Genomic DNA, 27,928 nt, shown 5'->3' with positions numbered 1-27,928 from the left:
GAGGTTATGGTTGGGGTTTTTGCATTGGGTTCTTCTCGGGAACATGGTGTTGTTCCTCGGAAGCTCTTGAGGGCGTCCCACAATGTGGAGATGGGTGAATGAGGGCCAGCTTTGGTGAAGTCCCCTCTCAAAGGCATCACTGTTAGCAACCACTAGGTGGAGATGTCAAGTAACCGGGAATGAAGAAGAAGAAGAAGAAGAGTTTGGATTTGATATCCCGCCTTTCACTCCCTTTAAGGAGTCTCAAAGCGGCTAACAATCTCCTTTCCCTTCCTCCCCCACAACAAACACTCTGTGAGGTGAGCGGGGCTGAGAGACTTCAAGGAAGTGTGACTGGCCCAAGGTCACCCAGCAGCTGCATGTGGAGGAGCGGAGACGCGAACCCGGTTCCCCAGATTACGAGACTACCGCTCTTAACCACTACACCACACTGGATGAGAAGACCTACAACCTCTGTGCAAAAAAATCGGGATGGATGCTCAACAAATAGGCTGTCTGGGGGAGATCCTAATTCTGACAACCATATAGAAATAAATAAATGACTGGTTCTCTCCCCCCACCCACGCATTGTGCCTTCCTGGGTCCTTCAGACATTAAAAAAAAAGTTCCTGTTTCCTATGCCAAACACAACAAATCAATCTCTTCCTCGCTTCCAAAGCATGATTTGAGAAGTCGCTCCGTCCAAGTGTCCCACACCCAGCCTTGTCAGCTTTGTGGGTACCCTTCCTCGCAATGCCCCCCTGAGTCGGGTTTCACAGCTTCTGCGCTTGTTCTGTCCCCAAAAGATCTCAAAGGGCAACACTGATAGCTTTTCTTCCTCCCCATCAAGGGGAGAAGAAGGAGCAGCACACTAAATAAATAAGGTAATAAATAATATAAATACACCCGGCATTTCCCAAGTTATCTGAAACAGAGAGAGAGAGAGAGAAAGATATGGAAAGAGAGACGACTATGTCTTTCTTTCCCTCTCTATATCCCGGTAATCCTGAAGAAAAGTCAAAAGCTTGTCTTGCGCGTGCGAGACCAAGCGAGGAGTCTCCCAGAAGACGGCCTTCTGCTGGCGTTGACTGGAGTTATTGCTTCGGTTGACGATTTGGAGAAGGAAGGAGAAAAAGGCAGGTCAGGAGGACCAGGGGTGGAGAACGTTCTGTGGACCACAGCTCCCACCGCTGATGAACATGTGGTTGATGGGAGCGGTGGTCCAACAATATCTGCAGAACATCCCATGGACCATCTCTGGGTTTGAAGGTTGCTGGGCCTCGGGACCAATGCTTGCCATCTTCCCAAAGTCCCCATCACCTTCTGAGAAGGACAGGTTGCAGTTGCCAGGTTCTGAAGTGCTTCCTCCCGGTAACAGAACGACCTGCAATTTGTTGCGGCGGTCCCTTTCGCCTCCCAGGGCGACGCTTGTCCTTTCTTGTCCAAACCCCAGATCCCTGAAGACGGTTGCCGTGGTCCTGCCCTTGGACCTTCTCTCCTTCCCCTGTCCGGCTCAGTTCTCCTCCTCGCAGGCGTGCTCAGCCCCCTTGAAGCAGGCAGACTCGTAGTGCTTGTTGAGGTACGACTTGAGGGCGAAGGTCTTCTCGCATTGCTTGCACTTGTAGTGCTTGAAGGCCGAGTGCGTCTGCATGTGAGCTCTCAGGTTGGAGCGGTCAGCGAAGGCCTTTCCGCAGTGGGAGCAGCCGAAGGGCTTCTCGCCCGTGTGGGAACGCATGTGTCCCTGCAGGAGCCACGGCCGGCTGAAAGCCTTGCCGCACACGTCGCACTTGTGTTTGAGGTTGTGCGTCAGGATGTGCATGGCCAGGGCGGGCATGGAGACGTAGGCCTTGGAACAGGTGGGACACTTCCTCGCCATCTTGCTGTCCAAGCTGCGGTGGGTCTGTTTGTGCCGGCTGAGGTTGGAAGACGTGGCGTAGGTCTTGCCGCACTCGCTGCACGAGTGGCGGTGCGCGCCCCGCCGCTGGCCCTCTCCCCGGCGCCGCGACCGCCCGTCGGTGATGAAGAAGGCGTCCATCGAGTAGCTCTCGGTGACGGCGGCTTCACCGTTGAAGTAGTGCGCCGACAAGCTGGATTGGGGGCTCTCGGGGTCGCTGTAGTCTTCGTGCGACGGCGTGTAGATTGGGTCTGAGGACGCCAAGTGGAGCTTCTTCTTTTCATTCTTGTAGCCGGACGACGCAAGGCAGGTCTGGAGATACCCTATGGAGGACAGAAATGGTTCAGTTAATCAGAGAATGCTAGAGTTCGAAGGGACACCCAAATGCCATCTAGTCCGACCCCCTGCAATGCTGGAATCTCAACTAAATCATCCATGACAGAGGGCCATCCAGCCTCTGCTTAAAAACCTCCAAGGAAGGAGAGTCCATCACCTTTCGAGGGAGTCTGGTCAACTCGTTGATGAAATCACAGAATAATAATAATAATAATAATAATAATAATAATAATAATAATAATAATAAATTTATTTGTAACCCGCCCATCTGGCTTGGTTTCCCCAGCCACTCTGGGTGGCTTCCAACAAAGATTAAAAATACATTAAAATGTCACACTTTAAAAACTTCCCTGAACAGGGCTGCCTTCAGATGTCTTTGGAAAGTTTTTAGCTAATGGGGCCTCCTGCTTCTGCCATGCCTCTGGAGCACAATTTCTGTTCTCATCCTGAAGCAAAGTTCTTAACCCGAGGTACTATTTCTGGGTTAGAGGAGTCTGTAACCTGAAGCATATGTAACCTGAAGTGTATGTAACCTGAGGTACCATTGTAAAGAGACCCCTGACTGTTAGGTCCAGTCGTGACCGACTCTGGGATTGCGGCGCTCATCTCGCTTTATTGGCCGAGGGAGCCGGCATACAGCTTCCAGGTCATGTGGCCAGCATGACGAAGCCGCTTCTGGCGAACCAGAGCAGCGCACGGAAACGCCATTTACCTTCCCGCCAGAGCGGTACCTATTTTTCTACTTGCACTTTGAGGTGCTTTTGAACTGCTAGGTTGGCAGGAGCAGGGACCGAGCAACGGGAGCTCACCCCGTCACGGGGATTCGAACCGCCAACCTTCTGATCAGCAAGCCCTAGGCTCTGTGGTTTAACCCACAGCGCCACCTGTGTCCCGGATTCTGAGGTGCTGCACCCTAAATATGAATACAACAAAAATCTGATAGCTATACAGTAAGAAAATAAATAATTTGACAGGAATTAAGGAACAAAATCTGAGAAATGTGGTCTCATTGAACAAAGTGCCACATAATTCATTCACGAATCTTTTGATGTCTGCACAGAGCTCCATCTATTTTGATCAGGGCTAATAATAATAATAATAATAATAATAATATATGTTGCCCATCTGGCTGCGTCAGAGAGTCCTATCGCCTTCCATCTGACGATCCTTATTAACCTAGATTGTCTCAGCACTGAACCTGAGAACCTTTGCACGCAAAACATGTGTTTTTGCCACTGAGTTATGCTTTGGTGTTGCATCTAGGAAACAGGGCATAGGCGAGAGGACAGACATTTGCATAGCCGTGGTTGCAGAATGTCAACTCCTCAAGAAAGAGAGGCTGGTAAGTGTTCCCTTCCCACACTGGATGAAGGGAAAACCAAGTCTTCCTCGTGACTCCCTTTTCCAGGGAAGCCTTTGATGGCAGCCAGTGCTGTCAGCGAACGGGTGATACAACTCAGAAGCAGCTCAGCAAACAAAGGAGCATCGGGCGCACGGTTCCACAGCGAGAGGCTACTACGATTGCGCTTGTGTTTCCCCCCTTCCCTGGGGAAATAAGAGGAGCTCAAGTGGAAAGAGCCGACCTCTTTCTCAGGCCGTTCCTTCTGTCTTGTCCAATTTCCTCTTGATTGACGGAGGGAAAGGCAGAGGCGAGCCGGGTCATCTCATTACCTCCCCTCATCTGCCTCACACGAAAATAAAAAAGGAATTAAATTTTGTCAGCTGCCAAATAGCCTAGAAGTTCGTAAAACGGGAAATGGGTCACAGTCACGCTGAGCGGAAGGGCGCTTCGTGGATTTTGTTCACAGGGTACAATCTTCTTCCTAGGATCAAACTGTAGGAAAACTGGGTGCGTGCACAGCACTGATTGGCGCTGGCCTGTGACGTCACCCAGTGGGCTACGTTGACAGGTGGATGGGGCTGAACACCTGTCAGTCACCTGGCATCCCCAAGACACCAGGTGATGCAGCTTCAAAAAAATGTAATGGGATTAAGTACGATCGATACATCATTTTCATAATATTTTCTTTTAATAGAGTACATGCAGTAAATTTAACCCCTTTCTTCCACAGCCTTTCCCAATCTTCCAACATTATATTGTGTCCAACATCTCCTGCCCAATCAATCATCACAGATTTAACTTGTTCGTCCTTTGTATGCCATTCTAACAACAAATTATACATTTTGGAGAGATTTTTAACCTTAGTGTCTACCGTATTTTTTGCCCCATAGGACGCACTGGCCCATAGGACGCACCATGTTTTTTTGGGGGGAAATAAAGAAAAAATTTTTTATTTCCCTCCCAGGCGCTTGTGGGGCCGGCAGCGGGGAGAAGCCCGCCTTCAGACCAGGTCCAGGGACAGCGGGAAGACGTGCTGCGCCTCCCCGCTGTCCCCGGAGCTTGTGGGGCAGGCAGCGGGGAGAAGCACTCTTCTCCCTGCCGCCCGCCTTCAGATCAGGTAAGGGGACAGCGGGAAGACGCGCTGTGCCTCCCCACTGTCCCCGGAGCTTGCGGGGCTGGCGGCGGGGTCTCCCCGCCATCAGCCTCCAAACCACTTTGGGAGACAGCGGGATGGCGGCCCTTGTGGGGCTGGCGCTGGGGCTCTCCTGAAGCCTGGAGAGCGAGAGGGGTCGGTGCGCACCGACCCCTCTCGCTCTCTAGGCTTCAGCGAAAGCCTGCATTCGCCCCATAGGACGCACACACATTTCCCCTTCATTTTTGGAGGGGGAAAAGTGCGTCCTATAGGGCGAAAAATACGGTAATTCTGTTTCCAATTTGGATTTTTCTGTTGCAAAACCATTTTTCTTATCAAGTTTATACAATTCGTTAATCTGATAATCTTGTAACCATCCATCCAATTTATCTGGTTCCTTCCTGAGTTCTGATTCCTTCCTTCCTTTGGAAGGGGGCCCCCTTGAATTCAAGTTGAGGATGCAAATGAGGAGCCAAGAGAATGTTCTGAGTACTCTCCTAATTGTTCGTCCTTTTAACTATGGCTTGAAGTTCCAAGCTTCACCTTGAATATTCCCATATATGACACCAGGACCAGGAGAAGAGGAAGTAAGTTTATCCTGCAAGGCCAATGTCCGAGGATGGGGGGTCCCCACCCCCGTTGTAAATGATAAGAGGGTAGTTATCCCTGGAGTGTGGAGGGCAGCGACCCACAGGGAAGCCCTGTGACTTTGTCCCCCCCCCCAAAAAAAGCGATTAGGGAGAAACACACTGGAATGCCAGGCTGTGCAAACAGGAGCTTGATATTTTAGAAAACCACAACCCTGGAGTAACAGCTTTGGCTGGAGTAACAACTATCTGTGTTCACAATCTGAGAGACTGTATGTATGTATGTATGTGTGTGCATGCGGGGTTCCTCATAGTCTGTTCTTCTGAACTTCTGCACCAGTAGGTGGCCCCCTCGGGCAGGAGAAACCTGCCAAGAAAGAGGAGGGCATGCTTGCAGAAAGAAGGTTGTGCCATCTCATTTCTAATGCCCTTGCGAATAAATGCACACATGCAGAAATATTTCTGCACCGTGAAGTGCTCAGCTTGCTTCTGACCCTGGAAATAGCACATATCCATTGTTACCAGTAGCCTTGTCCTTCATGAGTTTGCTTAATCACCTTTCAGTCATCTAAGGTGGCCGCCATCACTACCTCTCAGTGGTCTAAACCACTGAGCCTCTTGGGCTTGCCAATCAGAAGGTCGGCGGTTCGAATCCCCGTGACGGAGTGAGCTCCCGTTGCTATTTCCCAGATTCCATCCCAGCTCTTAGCAGGCAACACAAATATTTAATGCAGGGATGGAGGGAGGGTGATCTGCAATTTGCAGCAATTGATCTGGATTGGAACTGGACCCAGAGTCATAATTATCAGCTCTTGCAGAAGCTTCTTTTGGAAAACAGGCTCCCACCAATTAACTTAGAATCATAAAGGTAAAGGCAAAGGGACCCCTGACCATTAGGTCCAGTCGTGACCGACTCTGGGGTTGCGGCACTCATCTCTTTTTATTGGCCGAGGGAGCCGGCGTACAGCTTCCGGGTCATGTGGCCAGCATGACGAAGCTGCTTCTGGCGAACCAGAGCAGCGCACGGAAACGCCGTTTACCTTCCCGCCAGAGCAGTACCTATTTATCTACTTGCACTTTGATGTGCTTTCGAACTGCTAGGTTGGCAGGAGCTGGGACCAAGCAACGGGAGCTCATCCCGTTACGGGGATTCGAACCGCCGACCTTCTGATCAGCAAGCCCTAGACTCTGTGGTTTAACCCACAGCGCCACCCACGTCCAAACTTAGAATTATAGAATTGTAAAATTTGAAGGGACCATCTAGTCCAGAACTTTCCAAATTTTTCATGTTGGTGACACACCTTTTAGATACGGTTCATTTCGTGACACAGTTACAGTGGTGCCTCGCAAGACGAAATTAATTCGTTCTGCGAGTCTCTTCGTCTAGCGGTTTTTTCGTCTTGCGAAGCAACCCTATTAGCGGATTGGCGCTATTAGCGGTTTAGCGGCTATTAGTGGCTATTAAAGGCTTAAAGGATTAGCGGATTAGCTGCTAAAAGGCTATTAGCGGTTTAGTGGCTTAGAAAAAGGGGGTGGGGAGCGGAAAAAAAATGCAAGACATTTTCGTCTTGCGAAGCAGGCCCATAGAGAAATTCGTCCTGCGAAGCGCATTGAAAAATGGAAAACCCTTTTGTCTAGTGGGTTTTCCGTCTTGCGAGGCATTCGTCTTGCAGGGCACCACTGTATTCAGTTTTACTAACAAACTGGAAGTTAAACTAACAAATTTCCAGCCCCAAATTTCCAGCCCAACGGAGTGTTTGTGCAACACTCCTACACACGGCAGCTGACACAGTAACGTGTCATGACACACAGTTTGGAAAGCTCTGATCTAGTGCAACCCTGTGCAGTGCAGGAATCTTTTACAGAGTGGGACTCGAATCCACAACCCTGAGATTAAGAGCCTCATGCTGTACCAACGGAACTCTCTCAATGCTATAGGACTTCTTTCCATAATGTGCTAAAGCACAACCAGTGTGCTCCGTGGCTGAGTGGGGATTTGAAACCTGGTTTCTCAGGTCCTAGGTCAACACTCTTATTTCTTTTTTTGCATTCATCAGAATTTGTGTGCTGCTTAATAGTCAATGAAACCTCTTAAGCAGTTTACAAAGGAAAGTTAGTTTAGTACGTTTCCGAGCACAATTCAAAGTGTTGGTGCTGACCTTTAAAGCCCTAAACGGCCTCGGTCCAGTATATCTGAAGGAGCGTCTCCACCCCCATCGTTCTGCCCGGACACTGAGGTCCAACTCCGAGGGCCTTTTGGTGGTTCCCTCCCCTGCGAGAGGCCAAGTTACAGGGAACCAGGCAGAGGGCCTTCTCGGTAGTGGCGCCCGCCCTGTGGAACGCCCTCCCATCAGATGTCAAAGCAATAAACAACTATCTGACATTCAGAAGACATCTGAAGGCAGCCCTGTTCAGGGAAGTTTTTAATATGTGACATTTTAGTGTATTTTTCATCTTTGTTGGAAGCCGCCCAGAGTGGCTGGGGAAACCCAGCCAGATGGGCAGGGTACAAATAATAAATTATTATTATTATATTATTATTATAGTATAACCACATGAAGAAATAATTTCTTTCTTCTAGTGTAAACCTGCGGTGATCAATTCGACCGGGCCATCCAGAGTTCTGGCGTTTTGGCTGACCATGGTTAAAACGATGGTTCAAAGAAACACAGCAATGACAATTCCCTGCTAGCTAATTGGATTCTTCCTGTGCAGAGTGGAACTCACACCACAGAAAAGCAACAGGCTCCTTTTATGTATTCAGCTCTAAATGATGTTAGGAAATCAAATTACGCCTACTTGAGAGTCCGTTCCAGAAGCGACCATTTGTCCCAACATCTGTGCCTTATGGAAAAGAACCAGGAGGGTTTCACCCATTTGGTATATTCCAGCTACAGATGGCACTCATGTGGCAAGTGGGAGAGTCAAAATCCCTCCCCCACAAATAAAAGTAAACAAATTGAGCTTTTTAAAAAAGAAATACCGTATTTTTTGCTCTATAAGACTCACTTTTTCCCTCCTAAAAAGTAAGGGGAAATGTGTGTGCGTCTTATGGAGCGAATGCAGGCTGCGCAGCTATCCCAGAAGCCAGAACAGCAAGAGGGATTGCTGCTTTCACTGTGCAGCGATCCCTCTTGCTGTTCTGGCTTCTGAGATTCAGAATATTTTTTTCTTGTTTTCCTCCTCCAAAAACTAGGTGCGTCTTGTGGTCTGGTGCGTCTTATAGAGCGAAAAATACGGTAAATGGCTAAACTGGTTTTTTTTTCTTCATTTGAGTTTTTGTTCTGATCTTCTTGTGATCTAGGGCAGAAAACAAGAGAACAATTTCTTGCTTATGCCCAAGAAGAACTCCCTAACTGGAAAGGTCTCTCCAAATGAATCTGAGGTCATCCGCCAAGATGTCTCCAGACGGGCCCCTCGACATATCAGCAGGCAGCTTCCGTGATGCCTCCACAAATGCTGTTCTCCAAGATGGTCCAGGACAGAGAAAGGAAAGTCCTTCTTCACGCAGCTCATTGTTAACCTGTGGAACTCCCTCCCACAGGAGCCAGTGATTGCCGCCAAGCTAGATGGCTTTAAAGGACGATTTGACAAATTCATGAAAGAGAGAGGGCTTTTGGCGGATACTAGCCAGGGTGGCTATATTTTGCCTTCACAGTCAGAGTCAGTTAGTTGTTGCTGGCACCCGTCTGTCTCGAAGGACAATGTGCCTTCGGGGGTGAAGTCAAATCTATGCGTTAGCTGCCCCAAAGTGACCTCTGTGGGGTGTAAGCCTGGGCTGTGTATATGGAGGTCCTGGGCTGCCCAGATGACAACACCCCCCTCAAGGAGGGGGTGGAGCAGCATAGGCTCCAGGATGAAAAGAGTGACTCCCCACCCCAACTGACACTCCTTGACCCCCCATTTTTTGGTGGGATGTAATCCACTGGGAGCAGTCAAGTACAACATTCCTTGTTTTCCTAGAGTGGACATGCAGGGGAATGTTTGGTCCAGCTAGTCAAAAACTTCCTGTTTCCTCCTGGCTGGAGCATCCTTCCTTTTGCATGTGACTAGTAGGTGGGCGTGACCTTACCTGTCCAGGTAACAAAAGGACAAGGCACGCGGCACACTCTCTTTCACTTCCTTTGTCGTTTGAGCAGCTTCTTAGCTAGGAATGGTCCTGCTAGCTTCTCAGCTAGCAGAAGAACTGGGATTATTCCCCCATATGGGGTAGAGCCACATGTAGATATTTGTAACCAAGTCTGCCTTCAGGGATCCAACCGTGAACTGATGTGAGTAAACTTCTTTTATTGACTTTGAGTAAGATTGTCATGTCTTTACTCTTTTAAGAGGGATTCAAGGGAATTTACCAGGAACGTAATATTCAACCCGAGACAGACTAAATTGTATAATAGTCAGAGGCTCACACGAGCCTGCAACCAGCTATCTGCTGTGCATTTAAAAGAGGAATGTAAACTTTGCTCAGTAAAGGAACTTGCTAACACAAGGTAAAGGTAAAGGGACCCCTGACCGTTAGGTCCAGTCGTGGCCGACTCTGGAGTTGCGGCGCTCATCTCGCTTTATTGGCTGAGGGAGCCGGCGTACAGCTTCCGGGTCATGTGGCCAGCATGACTGAGCCGCTTCTGGCGAACCAGAGCAGCACACGGAAACGCCGTTTACCTTCCCGCCGGAGCAGTACCTATTTATCTACTTGCACTTGTGCTTTTGAACTGCTAGGTTGGCAGGAGCTGGGACCGAGCAATGGGAGCTCACCCCGTCGCGGGGATTCGAACTGCCGACCTTCTGATCGGCAAGTCCTAGGCTCTGTGGTTTAACCCACAGCGCCACCCGCGTCCCCAACACAAGTTAGGAAGGATATTAATAAACAATATATCCTCTCCTGCCACCCTGAACATTCCCCCCCAAAATTGTCCCCCCCTCCTTGCAGACCATCTCCACCACCATTATGCCAACGGGACGTGTCACACATGCCCTCTAGCATCCTAAGAAAACGCCTTAATCCTGATTTGATTAGATTTGATTGTTTGGTGGATTTACAGAAAGAAAAAAACACCCCCCCAATAAATAAATCAATTTTAGAAAGGGGCAAGATTACCAATGGATACACAAAGCATAACAAAACCCCAAGACTCCTTCCACTCCTCTCTGCTCCATTTTTCTTCCTGCCCAGGGTGGTCCTGCCCGCTGCCCGGCCCTCAGAGCTGGCAGGTCCCATGGGGCTGGGTCTTGGTGCCAGCAGTCTCCTCCTTGCCTGTTTTCCAGCTGTGAGCTCCCCAAGGGAGGAGGCCAGCAGTGGTGGCCACGGAGAGGCTATGGAAAAGCAATGGGATTATTATCCCTTGCAGCTGCGGCAAGCTTGGCAGTGGTGCTGGTGAAGGAAATAGGGACACTCCGGGATCAAATTGGAAGATGGGACGGCTTTCGTGATTCTGGGACTGTCCCTGGGAAATCAGGACATTGGGAGGGGATGGAGCAGGACCGCTGGGGGGGGGGGGTCTGCCGAGAAGGTGCGGCTTGGGGAGAACCTGGTTGGGGGCAGACTGAGAAAACCAGAGGGGCTGAGTTTGGCCCCTGGGTTCTGAGGTTCTCCAGATGGATAGGAGGGCAAGGGAGGAGTTGGGTTCAAAACACCCCACAAACATTTTTAGTACAGTGGTACCTCAGGTTAAGTACTTAATTCGTTCCGGAGGTCTGTTCTTAACCTGAAACTGTTCTTAACCTGAAGCACAACTTTAGCTAATGGGGCCTCCTGCTGCTGCCGTGCCGCCGGAGCACAATTTCTGTTCTCATCCTGAAGCAAAGTTCTTAACCTGAAGCACTGTTTTTGGGTTAGCGGAGTCTGTAACCTGAAGCGTATGTAACATGAGGTACCATTGTACATGCTGAGCAGGAAAGGGTTGTTAACTGTTTTGGTGCTGGCCATCTGTTACCCAAAATCTCTCTCTCTCTCTCTCTCTCTCTCTCACACACACACACACAGCTTTTTCTCCTCCACAGGGAAAAGGATACAGATCCGCTTAGCCAAGGGGTCAGCAGACTTTTTCAGCAGGGGGCCAGTCCACTGTCTCTCAGACCTTGTGGGGTGCCGGACTATATTTTGAAGAAAAAAATGAACGAATTCCTATGCCCCACAAATAACCCAGAGATGCATTTTAAATGAAAGGACACATTCTACTCAAGTAAAAACATGCTGATTCCCAAACTGTCCACAGGCCGGCTTTAGAAGGCGATTGGGCCGGATCCGGCCCCCGGGCCTTAGTTTGCCTACCCATGCCTTAGCTTTTCCTCTGCAGCGAGCCAAGCAGTTGGAGCTGGGAGGCGGGCAATTCTGGAAGGGAAAGTGGCAGTCTCATCTGCCCGCCTTTTTCATTCCAAAATGAAGCTTTTTAAAAACTGTCCGAAAACTTGGACATTGGGGGCGGGGGGGCACTCCACAGAACTCTACATGAGGAGTAATTTTGCCCTCTGTTATCCTTTCAAAATCTCTTAACTGTCGGTGGTGAATATTATTGTCCCATATTTACAAATTTCTTTTAGGGGAGGGGTAGCTGAAGGTTGAAATGCTCCTTCATGAAGGCAATAAAGGTAAAGGTAAAGGTACCCCTGCCCGTATGGGCCAGTCTTGACAGACTCTAGGGTTGTGCGCCCATCTCACTCAAGAGGCCGGGGGCCAGCGCTGTCCGGAGACACTTCCGGGTCACGTGGCCAGCGTGACATCGCTGCTCTGGCGAGCCAGAGCCACACACGGAAACGCTGTTTACCTTCCCGCTAGTAAGCGGTCCCTATTTATCTACTTGCACCCGAGAGTGCTTTCGAACTGCTAGGTTGGCAGGCGCTGGGACCGAACAGCGGGAGCGCACCCCGCCGCGGGGATTCGAACTGCTGACATTTCGATCGGCAAGCCCTAGGCGCTGAGGCTTTTACCCACAGCGCCACCCGCAATACAGGAGTGAAATTTCCACCAGGGAGAATGCAGGTGGAAGCTGTCAACATCAGGGTGTGTGGGTGTGTATCTGTAAATTGGGGCTTTGCCACTCTCAACCACTTTTGAATTTTTGAATTTATTGTTATTCACGTTTTATACTCTATTTTATGCTGTTTTTGTTGTTGCATCAATTAAGTGTTTTAAATTTGTTGTTAGCCACCCTGAGCCTGCTTTTCTGAACCGGGAAGGGTGTGGTATAAAGAAAAAATTATTATTATTATTATTATTATTATTATTATTATTATTATTATTATCCCATCACTCATTCCATTGCAGAGGAAGGAGGGCACTAGCAACCTCCCTAACAGATGGTGAGTTTTCTAAGGGTAGGAAAACACATTCCCTCAGCGCTGCATTTTGAACACTCAGCACCAGAGATCACTGCAGGATGACAGGCGCCTCTCTTGCCTCCCCCAATCTCTGTTCTTGAATACAGATTTTTATATAGAAAGGGAAAGAGAAATCCCTGAACGCGTAGAGCTGTCCTTGCTTTCTCTCGCTGTTGAAGATCACTGGGAGGATGCTTCCCTCTGCCTGAGACGGGTCTTTAAAAATAGAACCCACCTTTGATTTTTATTATTTTGGCAGATGTGCAATTCAGACGGTTTAAGAGACGTCCCCCCCACCCCAACCCTGGCAATCTCTACGATTCCCCCCCCCCCTCCTGGTTCGCCTTCTCCCCCTCCTCCCCCTCCTTGTTTACCAAGTGCAGTCACACACCCTTGGCAGAAAAATGCACTCCTCAGCAATTTTTCACACTTTCGCTGGAACGCACAGCAAGGTTATTGCCAAGAGGAGCAAACTATTTCAGGCAAGGAGCTGCTTCCAGCAAGAGGGATGGAAGGGAAACAATGTCTGCGTTGGGAATCTTTTAGGATGCGTCCCGTGTTCCTTCCTGACGAACCTTCTCTCCTCAAATTGTCAAGCAGCGGGTACCGTTTATCCTCTCCAGCATCTCAAAATTATGATTTTGGGGGGGGGGGGGTTGACAGGGGAGGGGGATGCACTACAAGACTCTTCCAACCCCCTCAGAGCAGGAGCAACCATCCTTTTCCAGAGTAATTGACGGGCTCCGCTTTGCTCCATATGAGGTGATAACGAGTCTTTCAAGTCTCCCTGTTCTTTGTGACGCTTCAGCACAGAGTAGTTTTTGCCAGCTTGGTGGCCCAGCCAGCATGGTGCTTGTATTTCAAAAACATATGGAGAGCACTAAGAGGGAGTCAGAGAATAATAATTTTTTTGGGGGGGGGATTGGAACAGGAGTGCACTCATTGAATATGATCCCCGTTAGTGAAAAAGGCACCCTGTGCGAATTCAGCTCTATTCATATAGGTCCAACGTGGGACTTGAACATACGAACATTGGATGAAGAGTCCTGTGTCCTCACACATTTACTGATTCATTGGAGTTCCCCCCTCCACACTCTTTATGTGATCTCAGCCAATCAGGGATCACATAGTGAATATGACGATATCGTGGCACCCTTTGACAGACAAATGAGGGTGTGTTGCCTTGTTTGTATGTTTTTATAAGGATTTATCTTCTGCATTATGATTATTTCTAATTAACACTTTTTAAAATTATATTTATTATTGCCTGTGTGGTATCTTGTGAGCCGCTTTGAGCACAACTGTGGAAAAGTGCCATATAAGTAAACTGATGATGATGATGATAAATGAGGAGGGGTGGGGAAGAGGAGGCATGTGTTTTTGGAGGATGGCACTTCTGATTTTAATGAAAATCAGAAAGAGGAGAGCACAAAATATGGTCTGAAGAGCCAGTGTGGTGTAGTGGTTAAGAGCGGTAGTCACGTAATCTGGGTAACCGGGTTTGCTTCTCCGCTCCTCCACATGCAGCTGCTGGGTGACCTTGGGCCAGTCACACTTCTCTGAAGTCTCTCAGCCCCACTCACCTCACAGAGTGTTTGTTGTGGGGGAGGAAGGGAAAGGAGAATGTTAGCCGCTTTGAGACTCCTTAAAGGGAGTGAAAGGCGGGATATCAAATCCAAACTCTTCTTCTTCTTCTTCTTCTGAAGCTCAATATAAAAAAAACTAAGATCATGGCCACTGGTCCCATCACCTCCTGGCAAACAGAAGGGGAAGAAATGGAGGCAGTGGGAGATTTTACTTTCTTGGGCTCCATAATCACTGCAGATGGTGACAGCAGTCACAAAATTAGAAGATGCCTGCTTCTTGGGAGAAAAGTAATGACAAACCTAGACAGCATCTTAAAAAGCAGAGACATCACCTTGCCGACAAAGGTCCGTATAGTTAAAGCTATGGTTTTCCCAGTAGTGATGTATGGAAGTGAGAACTGGACCACAAAGAAGGCTGATGCTTTTGAATTCTGGTGCTGGAGGAGACTCTTGTGAGTCCCATGGACTGCAAGAGGATGAAACTTATTCTTAAGGAAATCAGCCCTGAGTGCTCATTGGAAGGACAGATCATGAAGCTGAGGCTCCAAGACTTTGGCCACCTCATGAGAAGAGAAGACTCACTGGAAAAGACCCTGATGCGTGGAAAGATGGAGGGCACAAGGAGAAGGGGACGACAGAGGACAAGATGGTGGGACAGTGTTCTTGAAGCTACCAGCATGAGTTTGACCAAACTGCGGGAGGCAGTGGAAGACAGGAGTGCCTGGCGTGCTCTGGTCCAGGGGGTCACAAAGAGTAGGACATGACTAAACGACTAAACAACAGCAACCTCTGGTTTTGCCAGGTTGCCCGATGGCAGCATCATTGCACGAGGGTACAAAACTGTAGGGAGTGCCAAGACTAAGAGCTGTTCGACAGTGGAATTTGCTGCCAAGGAGTGTGGTGGAGTCTCCTTCTTTGGAGGTCTTTAAGCAGAGGCTTGACAACCATATGTCAGGAGTGCTCTGATGGTGTTTCCTGCTTGGCAGGGGGTTGGACTCGATGGCCCTTGTGGTCTCTTCCAACTCTATGATTCTATGACTCGTACCCTCCACCCGTACAATAGGCAAACATTATTTATTTTTCTGCACCCTCTTCAACCCCTCTCGACATTGCAGAAAGTGGGTGGGGCTTTTGGAGTGGGTGGCTCGGTCACGATTTATGGAAATCCGTCCCCTATCGCGGCTCAGATCTCAGCTGCCCCTCTGCCCTTGTTCCTGGCGTGCAGAATCCAACCATATCCACCTTGCCTCCCTCTGCACCGCCGGGATGCTACAAACTTCCCTTTATTGGTGTCCTCGCAGAAGCATCAGCTTCTCAAGGGCACCTGCTCCCTTCAACAAAGAACATGCCAAGCACCGGGTTTTTTTTTTGCCTCGCTCAGCTTTTCTGATTATGGAAAGGGGGGTGGGGAGGGAAAGAGGCCTCAAAGCCCCAGGCAGGTATTTGTGAATTAAGGAGGAGAGGGGGAGGGAGATCTATAGCAGCAGCCCATTCAATCTCTTGCCTCTCCTGCTATTCCCTGAGTCCCTGCTCAAGAACACTTGACACTGATTGCTCCTTAATGCACTAAAAGCACCTTCTCTCTCTTTCGGATTCCTGGATTCTCTCCCTCCCCCCTCCCACCTTTTCAGCGCATGCTTATGCACTGAGAAGAGAGAAACAAAAAAGGAGGTCTCCTTCATCTGGGCTGGCATCCTGTTTCTAAGAGTGGCTATTAATCCGCAGATCAATTAGTGAACTGTTAGTTGCCCTATATCCCAGGTTCTCTGGGTAATGAACTGTTGAGCAATTTAAAAACGGTTGCAAATCGCAAACCACAACCCAGGGGCTACAATGACACTTGGGAAATGGAGATAGGTAAAAGGACCCCTGACCATTAGGTCCAGTCGTGTCTGATTCTGGGGTTGCGGTGCTCATCTGGCTTTACTGGCCGAGGGAGCCGGCGTACAGCTTCCGGGTCATGTCGCCAGCATGACAAAGCCGCTTCTGGCGAACCAGAGCAGCACACGGAAACGCCGTTTACCTTCCCGCCGGAGTGGTACCTATTCATCTACTTGCACTTTGACGTGCTTTCGAACTGCTAGGTTGGCAGGAGCAGGGACCGAGCAACGGGAGCTCACCCCGTCGCAGGGAATCGAACCGCCGACCTTCTGATCGGCAAGTCCTAGGCTCTGTGGTTTAACCCACAGTGCCACCCGTGTCCCCAGGGAAATGGAGAAGCCATCACCAAAACAGAGACCAACCGTATTGCCAGCTGGAGTTAAATCATTTAATCATAAAAGCCGTGCAGCTTGGTTACGGTTGAATCACATTCTAACTGTTCAAAATATAGTGAGTTTAAGAAAAGATCAAGATAATAAGCAATCAGGGATCCTGTGTTTATTTTACTGCACATATCATGCCCTGTTCCTTGTCTATAGCGCCTGACATTCAAAAGCGTGCTTTCTGAAGGAGAGTCCATTGAACTCAGTGGTGTAGCATGGGAGGCAGGGGGGCTGTGCCCCGGGCACAAAATTCTGAGGGGGCACAACCAGTTGCTCCCATGCAGGATGCTGCACAGGTCCCCATCCTGTCCTGGGGAAGGCAGCAGAGCCGCCCAGGCCTGGCCCGCCTCTCCACAGGCGTTGGGGGGGGGGATTTGCCCGCCAAGGGCTTTGTTGGCCGGCCAGGATCCCCCCCCCATGTGGGCAGGCAGGTGGTGCAGCACAGCCCCACTTGGCTCCGGTGGGGAAGGAGGCACCCCAACAGCGACGGCTTGTGCACCCCGGACTCAGGCAACCCACGGTATGCCACTGATTGAACTGTCATGGATAATCATCCATTGCCATGAATTCGAATTCCCCTTTTAAGAACCACCCCAAACTCCTCACCCCAAGTTGCTATTTGCCTGAGTAGAAAAGCAGCCACTGTCCTAAAAGTCCAGCAGGATCAGACCAAAGGCCCCCTCTAGTTCAGTGCAGAGGCCAACCAGATGTCTATGGGAAACCTGCAAGCAGAACAGGAGCATAGAATCACAGAATGTGGGATGTATCATCGCTGAAGCAGTCAAATTCAACATTTCCTGTTTCCTAGAGTGAACACACAGGGGGCTGGTAGATGGGCGTGACCCCAGCAGACCCTATAAAAGAGCTAGTCATGCAACCATCTTCCTCTTCTGCCTTTTTTGCTCTTTTGCAATCTTCCTCTCTGCTGGCCCTTAGCCAGCAGCACACGGCTCTCATCCTTAAAGAGGACGGAAGCCACAAAGCAGAAAGTCTGAAGCCTAACTCAGATTTCTTTTCTCTACAAATATAACTGTAACCACAAGATGAAGCCTGCCTTCAGAATACTGCTTTGGACTGAATGTAAGTAAACTTTACTCTTACTTTTAATCAAGACTGTCGTGTTATTATTAGGTTAAGAGGGAAATAAAAGGGGAAACTTACCAGGAACAAGCCAGACTGGACAGCTTAACTTAAAGCAGCCTTTCTCAACCTGTGGATCCCCAGATGTTGTTGGACTACAACTCCCATCACCCCTAGCTAGCAAGGCCAGAGCTCAGAGATGATGGGAGTTGTAGTCCAACAACATCTGGGGACCCACAGGTTGAGAACCGCTGACTTACAGAATTCTAACAAATTCTAACGAATCATCAACTTGCTTCCATCAGTCTTCAAGGGAATGTGCTCTGCTGCTTGCTCACTAGCATGAGTGAGGAGGGATAATATTTAATCAATATATCCTCTCCTACTTTCCTCAACATTCCCACACAGAATTGTAGTGCTGGCAGGGACCCAAAGGGTCATCCAGCCCAACCCCTGCAATGCAGGACGCATAGCTAAAACGGTGTGGCCGCCCTTTTCTGGGCAAGATCCCCAGTATCTGGTGATGTGTCCACCATGATTAGGGACAGCGTCTCCACCCGCATCGTTCTACCAGGACACTGATGTCCAGCGCTGAGGGCCTTCTGGCAGTTCCCTTGCTGTGAGAAGCCAAGTTACAGGGAACCAGGCAGAGGGCCTTCTCAGTGGTGGCACCCGCCCTGTGGAACGCCATCCCACCAGATGTCAAAGAGAACAACTACCAGACTTTTAGAAGACATCTGAAGGCAGCCCTGTTTAGGGAAGCTTTTAATGTTTGATGCATTACTGTATTTTAATATTTTGTTGGAAGCTGCCCAGAGTGGCTGGGGAAGCCCAGCCAGATGGGCGGGGTATAAATAATAAATTATTATTATTATTGTAACTCCCCTCCTGGGCCAAATGCTGCATTTGCGAGGGCTGGCACTTTTCTAGCTGAGGTGGGGCCAAGCTAGCCACCTCTACCACTTCTGCAGTGCATTTTAACTCCTAAAGTTTCCAGGTTTCTGCAGCCTCCCTGGGCAGAACAGGCCTGCCAAGACTTTGAAGCGGAAAGCTTTTGACAGCTCATCTTCTCACTCAGCCCAGGACAGCTTAATCCTTCCCCTGATTCTTGCTTTCCTCCCTGAAATATCTGGTTTTCTTTACAGGGAGGGAGGGAGGGAAGGAAGGGAGACCTTCTCAGAAGCAGCTCTGACTTGTGATCAAAGATGTTGCGTTTTCTCCAAATGTGCTGAGCTGTACGGAGCAGGCAGCCCACAGTTCAGGAAAGGGGAGGGCAATCTGCGTCCCTCTGTTCCTCCTCAGCCTACTTTCAAAGGGTCTCTCCACGCAGCCAGTTCAGACCTCTGGCACAAGCGTTCAGAGCCTGCTTTTGGGGGGGGGGGTTAGAAAGAGACAGTGTAGACTAGTGGTTAGAGTGTTGGGCTAAGGCCCGAGTTCAAATCCTCACTCAGCCATGAAGCTCATTGGGTGACCTTGGGATGGTCATTCTCTCTTTCTTAGCCTAACCTACCTCACAGGGTTGTTGTATATGTACAATAGGCAGGAGGAGAGCTCCTTTGGGGAAAGGTGGGGTTATGTGTGCAATTTAATACATGAAATAAAAATAAATAGGGGGGGAGGGAGACACTGTATTATGGACTCTGACTGGCAGCAGCTGTCAAGGAGATAGTCCTAGGCCTACCTGGAAAGGCCAGGGATTGAACCTGCGACCTTCTGCATGCAGAGCAGAGGTTCTACCACTGAGCTACGGCCCTTCACTCCACAGCAGTGCAGAGAGGATGGACCTGCTGAATGGAGGGCATCTTGCCTCAGCCTTCACAACCCCATGTCAGGGACCGGGCAGTGGAGGAGGGGTGGAGACTCTCTCCCCAGCCTGACCCTTCCAGAGAAGAAGACAGTTCAGAATTACAACAGGGGGTTGAGGGAGATCACAGCTCAGATCAAATCTTAGATCAAATCTATGCTTCCAGGTATAGTGGAAGACAGAAGTGCCTGGCGTGCTCTGGTCCATGGGGTCACGAAGAGTCGGACACGACTATACGACTAAACAACAACATGCTTCCAGGTGCCATAAGAAAGCTGCAGAGATAGCGCAGGATAGTGCACACCCCGGAAATGACCTCTTTCAGCTTCTGCCTTCTTGAAGAAGGTACAGGGAGTAGCCGCCTGAGAAACAGTTTCTATCCAAATGCAATTTTGGTTTTAAACACAGTGTAAGATTGTCTCTGTGGGAGTATATTGTATTCAATTATGGGGTATCAGAGTTTTTAGGGGGTTAACCAGGTTGGGATAGCAGGCTTGTTGGTTTTTGAATGTGTGATGTAGATTTTTTCAATTTCATTGTTCTGTATGGGATAATGACAATAAAGATTATCGTATCGTAGAGGCAGATGAGGGGGAAAGCTGGGAAATAATGGGAGAGGAGGAGGAAGCAGCACGGGGGGAGGGAGAGCTGATGGACACAGTGTCTTTGGAAAGCATTCCAGACCCAGCCTCTCCCAGAACCTGGCAGCCATTGAAAGTAGGAGAGCAGAGAGCTCAGAGGCAGAGGGACCATCTCAGCACCCGTAGGATTCCAAGAAGCTGCATTTCTAAACCTCTCTGTGAATATTTAATAAAAAGCAGTTGGTAGGAACTTTCCTTGTCTTATCCATTCCTGGCAACCTACCATGGGGGGTTAGATCCTCTGACGCCCTGACACCCCACAACCCTGGAGCTGGTACTGTAGAAAGTGTCCCTATGTCCTAGGGAGAAATCCCAAAGGGAAGGATTGCCACACCCAGGGATGGCTCGAGATGTTTTGCCACTCAAGTGTGTGCAGCCCCAAATGGGGCAAACCCTGACACAGCAAAGGATTTTGGGGTGCACACCCCTTTGACCATACACCACTCCATTGGCTCACCTGAAGAGCAGAGCTGTTGGTAGAGTCTATGGAGCCATTCCTTCAAACTCATCCATCAGAGAATGTCCCCCTTCACTGAATGCCTGATTGCCTTGTGGAACTCACTGCCACAAGATGCGGTAATGGCTGGTCAACTCCAGCAGGGTTCTTCTTATTAATCTGGCAGTCAGTAAAATGTAGATGAACCATCATTTTAACCAAAGGTTCACTACCAGCATCCTTTGAAGACCTTTAGGGAGGCAGTATGGTGTAGTGGGCAGCGTGACCCAGGGAGACGCAGATTCAAATACACGTCCAGTCCTGAAGTTGAAGGGGTGACCTTGAGCCCGTCACTCCCTCTCAGTCTCACTCCCTCACCTGGACAGGTGAGGTTTTAGGATAAACAGGGTGGGGAAGAGAGTGCCTATTCCCTGAGCAACTTGCAGGAACGTGTCAGAAACATTAAAGCTAAAGGGACCCCTGACCATTAGGTCCAGTCACGGATGACTCTGCGGCTGCGGTGCTCATCTTGCTTTATTTGCCAAGGGAGCCGGCATACAGCTTCTGGGTCATGTGGCCAGCATGACTAAGCTGCTTCTGGCGAACCAGAGCAGCGCATGGAAACGCCGTTTACCTTCCCTCCAGAGTGGTACCTGTTTATCTACTTGCACTTGGATGTGCTTTCGAACTGCTAGGTTGGCAGGAGCAGGGACCGAGCAACGGGAGCTCACCCCGTCGCGGGGATTCAAACCACTGACCTAGACCACAGCGCCACCCGCATCCCTTTAATTGTAGACCCACTAATTATTATTTGGCCACCGGTGGTGCTGTGGGTTAAACCACGGAGCCTAGGACTTGCCGATCAGAAGATTGGCGGTTCAAATCCCCGTGACGGGGTGAGCTCCTGTTGCTTGGTCCCTGCTCCTGCCAACCTAGCAGTTCGGAAGCATGTCATAGTGCAAATAGATAAATAGGTACCGCTCCAGCGGGAAGGTAAACGGCGTTTCCGTTCGCTGCTCTGGTTCACCAGAAGTGGCTTAGTCCTGCTGGCCACATGACCCAGAAGCTGTACGCCGGCTCCCTCAGCCAATAAAGCGAGATGAGCGCCGCAACCCCAGAGTCGGACATGACTGGACCTAATAGTCAGGGGCTGCCTTTACCTTTACCTAAAAATGGACCCTCCCCGATAAATTAATCAATAGAAACTTCTAGTTGATTAATCTACCGTTGAATGGATTGAGACGCAGCTCTTTGCGCATCCTGTTCCATTGAAGGGAAAGGGGAAGCGGCTGCATACAGGACAGCTCTCTCTCTTTCTGTGCGCACATGGAAGTCCTCATACCCTCAAGGGACAACTGCAGATGGGGGCAGGGAGGCTAAAGTGCAGATCTAACACAATGCAGCTACATGCATGGATGCTTGTAGCTGACAGCCTGGTAGGCCAATGGCAGCACGCTCTGCTGCTTTCTTCCTCTCCCCCTCTCCCTCTCTCTCTCTTTGCAGGGTTGTTCGTGCTCTCTCCCCACACTCCGGAATCTTCCCCCCTGGGGAAAAGCAATCCATATGGTCTTGCTGCTTTCCTCTTGCCATTGATCTGCCAGCCCCCGCTGCCTGAGACAAGAGAGAGAGCTCTTGCCAGTCAATTTGCCTTTGTTTTGCCTCGGTTCCACCAGGGGAGAATCGACTCTCCAGTTCCTTGCGATGGTTAACAACCCCCCTCAGATGTCGTCCTGCAGGGTCCCCTGTGGAAAGGAAGGGGAAGCGATGGAGCCTGCGCAAGACAGAGTCCCAGAGGAACACAGAAAGCTGCCTTAGCAGTGAATCAGATGCTTGGTCCACCTATCTCCATATTGCCAGCACAAACTGGCAGTAGCTTTCTAGGACATGGGTAGGCAAACTAAGGCCTGGGGGCTGGAAGCGGCCCAATCAACCTTCTAAATCTGGCCCGTGGATGGTCCGGGAATCTGCGTGTTTTTACATGAGTAGAATGTGTCCTTTTATTTAAAATGCATCTCTGGGTTATTTGTGGGGCATAGGAATTTGTTCATTATTATTTTTCAAAATACAGTCCGGCCCCCACAAGGTCTGAGGGACAGTGGACTGGCCCCCTGCTGAAAAAGTTTGCTGACCCCTGACCTAATGTGCCCATCAAGAATCATGCCCTGTTTAGGGAAGTTTTTAATGTTTGATGTCATATTGTGTTTTAATTTGTTAGAAGCTGCCCAGAGTGGCTGGAGCAACCCAGTCGGATGGGCGGCATGAAAACATCATCATCATCATCATTATTATGCCACTGCAAAGATCGATGACTCTTGCTGCAAAACCTTGGAAAACATTTCACGCAAGCCATGCAGCACCACAACAAAATGTTGCAGCACAACAGTGAGAAATAAATTCAGATGCCCCCAGCTTGTATGTAAGCAGCATTTTGTGCATTCAGCACACCTGTGGGACTGTGGAGACGACAGCAGATCAGAGTTGCCTATCCACAGGGTAACAGCTGGGAAGTTGCCAAGGCTAAAAGGGAACGTGGGGGAATGTGTGCATTGGCTGTATCCCAGGTCAAGGTCAGCTGCAGGTTTGTGGGGGGCCTGGGCAAACCCCCTCCTCTCTGGCTGGGCCCCAGTGAGCTTACCAGCCAGCAGCACTGGGGGCTAGTGAGCCAACATTTACATTTCCCACAATGCCCCAGAACTGCGCTCCGTTGGGGAATCAAAATGGCAGCTAGGCTCTGCCAGATGCTCAGAGCTCTGGGCTGGATAAAAAGGAGCTGCCAGGGTTTCTGGGACCCAGTCAGAAAGAAGCCTTTCTCAGGCAGGTACACAAGAGCCTTAAAAAACAAAACAAACCAACAACACCTGGAGATGTTGGGGCTTGACTGTGGGATGCAAAGTCAGCGCTCTGCTAATGAGCTACATCAGCTGCCTTCTCCAGGGTGTTCTGGACCACAGCTTCCACCTGACTGCATTGTAACTAAAGGACCCAGGTCACAACTTGATGGTGTGCATTCAGATTAGAATATCCAGCCCACAGCCAACGGTCAAAGATTAGGGGAGTTGTCATCCCATGTTGGCTATTCCTGATGCCTTCCTCCAGAGAGGGTGGCCGGTTAGGGATCTCTGAGCTCCATGGCCTCTCCCAGAGGGGTCTCAGGAGGCAGGATGAAGGAAGGCATCCGTGACAGACTACAGCAACCAAAATGGTCAAAGGCCAGGAAACGATGCCTTATGAGGAACGGCTAAGGGAGCTGGGCATGTTTAGCCTGGAGAAGAGGAGGTTAAGGAGGGTTATATATGTTCAAATATATAAAAGGATGTCACATAGAGGAGGGAGAAAGGTTGTTTTCTGCTGCTCCAGAGAAGTGGACACGGAGCAATGGATCCAAACCGCAAGAAAGAAGATTTCACCTAAACATTAGGAAGACCTTCCTGACAGTAAGAGCTGTTCGACAGTGGAATTTGCTGCCAAGGAGTGTGGTGGAGTCTCCTTCTTTGGAGGTCTTTAAGCAGAGGCTTGACAACCATATGTCAGGAGTGCTCTGATGGTGTTTCCTGCTTGACAGGGGGTTGGAGTCGATGGCCCTTGTGGTCTCTTCCAACTCTATGATTCTATGATTCTATTCTATGATTCCCATCATTCTTGACCGTTGGCCATGCTGAGTGAGGATATTGGGAGTTGTAGTCCCCACCATCTGGAGAGGGTTAGGGACCCCTGAGCTCCATCCCCTCTCGCAGAGGGGGTCTTAGGAGGCAGGACGAAGGACGGCATCAGAGGCAGCCAACATGGGATGACAACTCCATCATCCTTGATCATGGACTGAATATTTTCATGCACACCATCATCAATGTATGACTTGGGTGCTAAACTAGTAAGGGCAAGAAATAGGGGAGGCGCTGTTCTTGGGGAGGATGGATAAGGAGAACAGCAACACAGTCCTTTAGTTGCAATGGAGGCAGCTGGAATCGTAGAATTGTAGTTGGAAGAGACCCTGAGGGTCATCTAGTCCAACCTCCTGCAATGCAGGAATCTTTTTTGCCCAGCGTGGGCTCAAACCCATGGCCCTGAGATTAAGAGTCTCATACTCTACCAACTGAGCTATCTGAGTGTAAGGTGAATCTGATTTCCCCATTTTAGCTTTGGCACAAGTAGGGTAGCAAAGAAATGGAAAAGTTGTCTTCCACTTTGAAACCCACAAGGACCCTGTGAGGCAGGTTAGAGAGAGGTTGGCTCAAGGTCATCTAGAGAACCTCATGTCTTGAGGTATCATCTGACTTTTCCCAGTAGTGATGTATGGAAGTGAGAGCTGGACCATAAAGAAGGCTGATCGCCAAAGAATTGATGCTTCTGAATTCTGGTGCTGGAGGAGACTCTTGAGAGTCCCATGGACTGCAAGAAGATCAAACCTCTCCATTCTGAAGGAAATCAAGCCTGAGTGCTCACTGGAAGGACAGATCCTGAAGCTGAGGCTCCATGACTTTGGCCACCTCATGAGAAGAGCAGACTCCCTGGAAAAGACCCTGATGTTGGGAAAGATGGAGGGCACAAGGAGAAGGGAACGACAGAGGACGAGATGGTTGGACAGTGTTCTCGAAGCTACTAGCATGAGTTTGACCAAACTGCGGGAGGCAGTGGAAGACAGGAGTGCCTGCCGTGCTCTGGTCCATGGGGTCATGAAGAGTCGGACACGACTAAATGACTAAACAACAACAACAACACCCTAGGAATCTCATAGCTTGTCTGGGTCTCCCTGGTGCTAGTCCAGCACTCTGGTCACTACCTCTCACATGCTTGCAAAAATCATTTGGACACAGGAATGTTCTCTTCCCACTTCCTCCAAATTCCTTGTTCTTAAACAAGGAGGTCCGCTGCCCAAGAGTCACAAAAAATTGGGTTACAATCTCCCTTTCTCTCTCTTTTCCTTCCATGACTGCATAGTATATCCTTGTAAATGGGAGGGCAGGTGTGAAATCTCATATGTCAGAGGGTGATTGAGCAGGATTCCCACTAACTGGGGGTGGGGGGGGTGAAGGCTTGAATCCAATGCGCCCCGCCCCCGCCATGTGGTTCTCCTTCCCCTCCCACTAATTCCTGGCTCCCGTCCCTAAATCCCACATTCTCAAATCTTCAAATCATTTTGCTTCCCATTCCCAACGTTTGCAAACAAAGTTTCAGATCCTTTCAGAAGCCTACATTGTACGCAAGAAGCAGCCTTCTCAAAATAATGCGATAGAGGGTCGTTCCACAGATTATTCTGATCACAGGAGTTGGATTTCCTTAGCACAGTAATTTGATTTAAACAACATCAATCCAACAACCACAAAATATACAGCCTCATCAATCCCATGTAGGTCTACTTGGAAGTAAGACCCACTGATCTCAATGGGACTGACCTGCTCCCAGGTATCATTGTTCACAGAGGAAAGGTGGGGATCCCACTTTTGAAGGAATGAATGAGTGGTATGTATCCATCAGAATTTAATTAAAATTTATGGAGGATCAAACTACCAGCAGCTCTTAGTCATGGTGGTTTAATCAAGCCTCCTTCTACAGGGACAGTATATCTCTTCACCCAAATACTGGGTGAAACAACAGGAGAGTTCCATTGTTTTCTTGCTATGAGCGTTTTAAGGGACTGACCGCTGTTAAAAGAGTGCGTGACCTTTTGATCTGGGCCAGCAACGCATCTCTTAAATCCTTAGAAATACATCCACACCCTTGACCTATTGAAGCTTCGCACAGCAGTCCTGTCGGGGCGAACGGACTGGAGCGACGCCACTCACAGAACCAAAACTCCTTGCAAAGGCCGCCGCATCCACTCAGGAAGGAATGTCATATTTCTGCAGACGCGGCAGTTTTACGCGGGGTGCACCTATGGGGATTCATCTGCAATAAACTAGCACGACAACACACACACACACACAAAACACGAGCCGCTCTTTGCAAACGCGTCCTTCGCTTTCACATACATTGGGCCAATGCCTGAGGTTCGAGAAACACGCGCAGAATGCCCTTTCCAACACACACACACACACATAGCTAGCCACGCACAAAACGCGAGAAAGATCAAACTTTTCCATGCCCCATTTTTTATTGCAACGGCTCCGCTAAAGTCGTCCACCTGAGCTGTCCAACATGGTTTTCTGGTTGGCGGGGGAGAGAATGGGAGGTACTTCTGCTGCTGCTGCTTTGGGTCATAAACTTGGGAGATGGAAGAAGGCAGCCGAGGATGAAAGCGCCTGGAAGGAGAAGGGTGGGGGGGAGGGGAGAACATCCTCCCTCTTTGTAGGACGAAATGGATGAAAGAAAGCAAGGAAGAATCCTGAGTCCGGGCCGCGAACAGAGGCTTTGCCTATCTTACCTTGAGCTCAAAACCCCCTTTTGCGGCCTAGGGGCGAACAAACCCAATCCATCTCTCTCTCTCTCTCCCCGCGCCCCGTTTAAAAATGTATTTATACAAATCTCTTGGACTCACAACATCCCCCCCCCCCGCAGAAAACTCTAAGATCTCACATTGCATAACGGGGTTAAAAGCATCCCAATTAAGTGCAGAATCATCTCTGCCTTCCTCCGTCTTGTGTACCCTTTCGGTAGTAGAGGAGGTGAGTGAGGACCACCGCCTGGTCCAAACTTTGCCCAGCCAGACTTTGGCTGCCGGTGTGTCATAACGCATCCAACGCTCTCTCACAAAGGTTATTTCTCCCTGCTCACTGGCGGGGGGGGGGGCAATCTCTCTCACACACAATCCTGTTCTAACGTTCAGGACTATCCCTCTGGCACAATGATGCTGTGGGAGGATGTGGGTGGGAGCAGTAGAAGAGACCCCCCCCGCGCGCGCTCACCCTGCAGGCAGTTTTGTGTTTTGTGGTGTGTGTTTTTTTTAAAAAAAAAGATTGACACCACTTTTTGCTGCCTGTTTCCGTTCCCTAGAGGAGCCACGAAGGGGGGTGGGGAGAGGTGTCACTGTGTCCGGGGAACAGAGAGACCGAGGTAGAGGGAAGGAGAACTCAATTAACACCCACCGTGGTTATAATCGAGGTCCCTCTATGCAAAACGACCCAGACCTTGCCAAATAGGTTGCGCCCGCTCTTGGCTCACCCCGCACGCGCATAACCAAGTGTTTCCCCTTTACACGCTCCTCCTGTCCGCTTCTAAGTCCCCTCTCCCTCATCCCCACACTTTCGCTCTCATCATTTCCTAGCACCGCACGCGCCCCCCGCCCAACCCGCCCTCCGACCCTTCTCAGAGCGCCTCTCGCCTCCTTACCATCCTCCACCCCAGGGTCGCCGGCTCCCAGGGGTCCCGCCAACTCATTGTAGGAAGTTTCCAAGGGGTGGTAAGTGGGGGTCGCCGGGCTGGGCTGGAAAGCGTCCGCCTTGATCTTCTTGACCAGGAAAGAGCGAGGCATCGTGCAAGGGACCGGAGACGCCGCCGCCGCCTCCCCCGCCTCTGGCTGCTGCTGCTGCTACTGCTGCTCCTGCCGCCTCCTGAGCCGCGATCAGCACTTTGGACAGCGCCCGCTCTCCGCTTGGGAGC

General features: G+C 49.8%; 3 protein-coding genes across 4 annotated transcripts in view; 1 reads left to right on the top strand and 2 right to left on the bottom strand.

Annotated features, from left to right (window-relative positions):
* FAM110A (family with sequence similarity 110 member A) overlaps positions 1-27,928 on the top strand; it is a 273,110-nt gene that overhangs the window by 124,946 nt on the left and 120,236 nt on the right. The window lies entirely within an intron of this gene.
* SCRT2 (scratch family transcriptional repressor 2) lies at positions 443-27,858 on the bottom strand. Its single transcript, XM_083447653.1, has 2 exons — positions 27,659-27,858; positions 443-2,196 (listed from the first exon to the last, which is right to left on the bottom strand). The coding sequence occupies exons 1-2, from the start codon at positions 27,798-27,800 to the stop codon at positions 1,493-1,495; spliced, it is 846 nt and encodes a 281-aa protein (XP_083303779.1). The 5' UTR covers positions 27,801-27,858; the 3' UTR covers positions 443-1,492.
* The window catches only part of ANGPT4 (angiopoietin 4), a 210,665-nt gene continuing 197,539 nt past the window's right edge, over positions 14,803-27,928 (bottom strand). Inside the window, exon 10 of one of the 2 annotated variants that reach the window (XR_014512846.1) lies at positions 14,803-14,957. The gene's annotated coding sequence lies outside the window, so the exon portion shown is untranslated. The remainder of the gene's footprint in view (positions 14,958-27,928) is intronic. The other variant, XR_014512847.1, reaches the window with a different exon arrangement.

Source organism: Podarcis tiliguerta, assembly GCF_965153285.1.
Source record: "Podarcis tiliguerta genome assembly, chromosome: 6".
Taxonomy (NCBI): Eukaryota; Metazoa; Chordata; class Lepidosauria; order Squamata; family Lacertidae; genus Podarcis; species Podarcis tiliguerta.
Note: the sequence above shows the minus strand (reverse complement) of the source record. Positions and strands in the feature narration are given on the sequence as shown.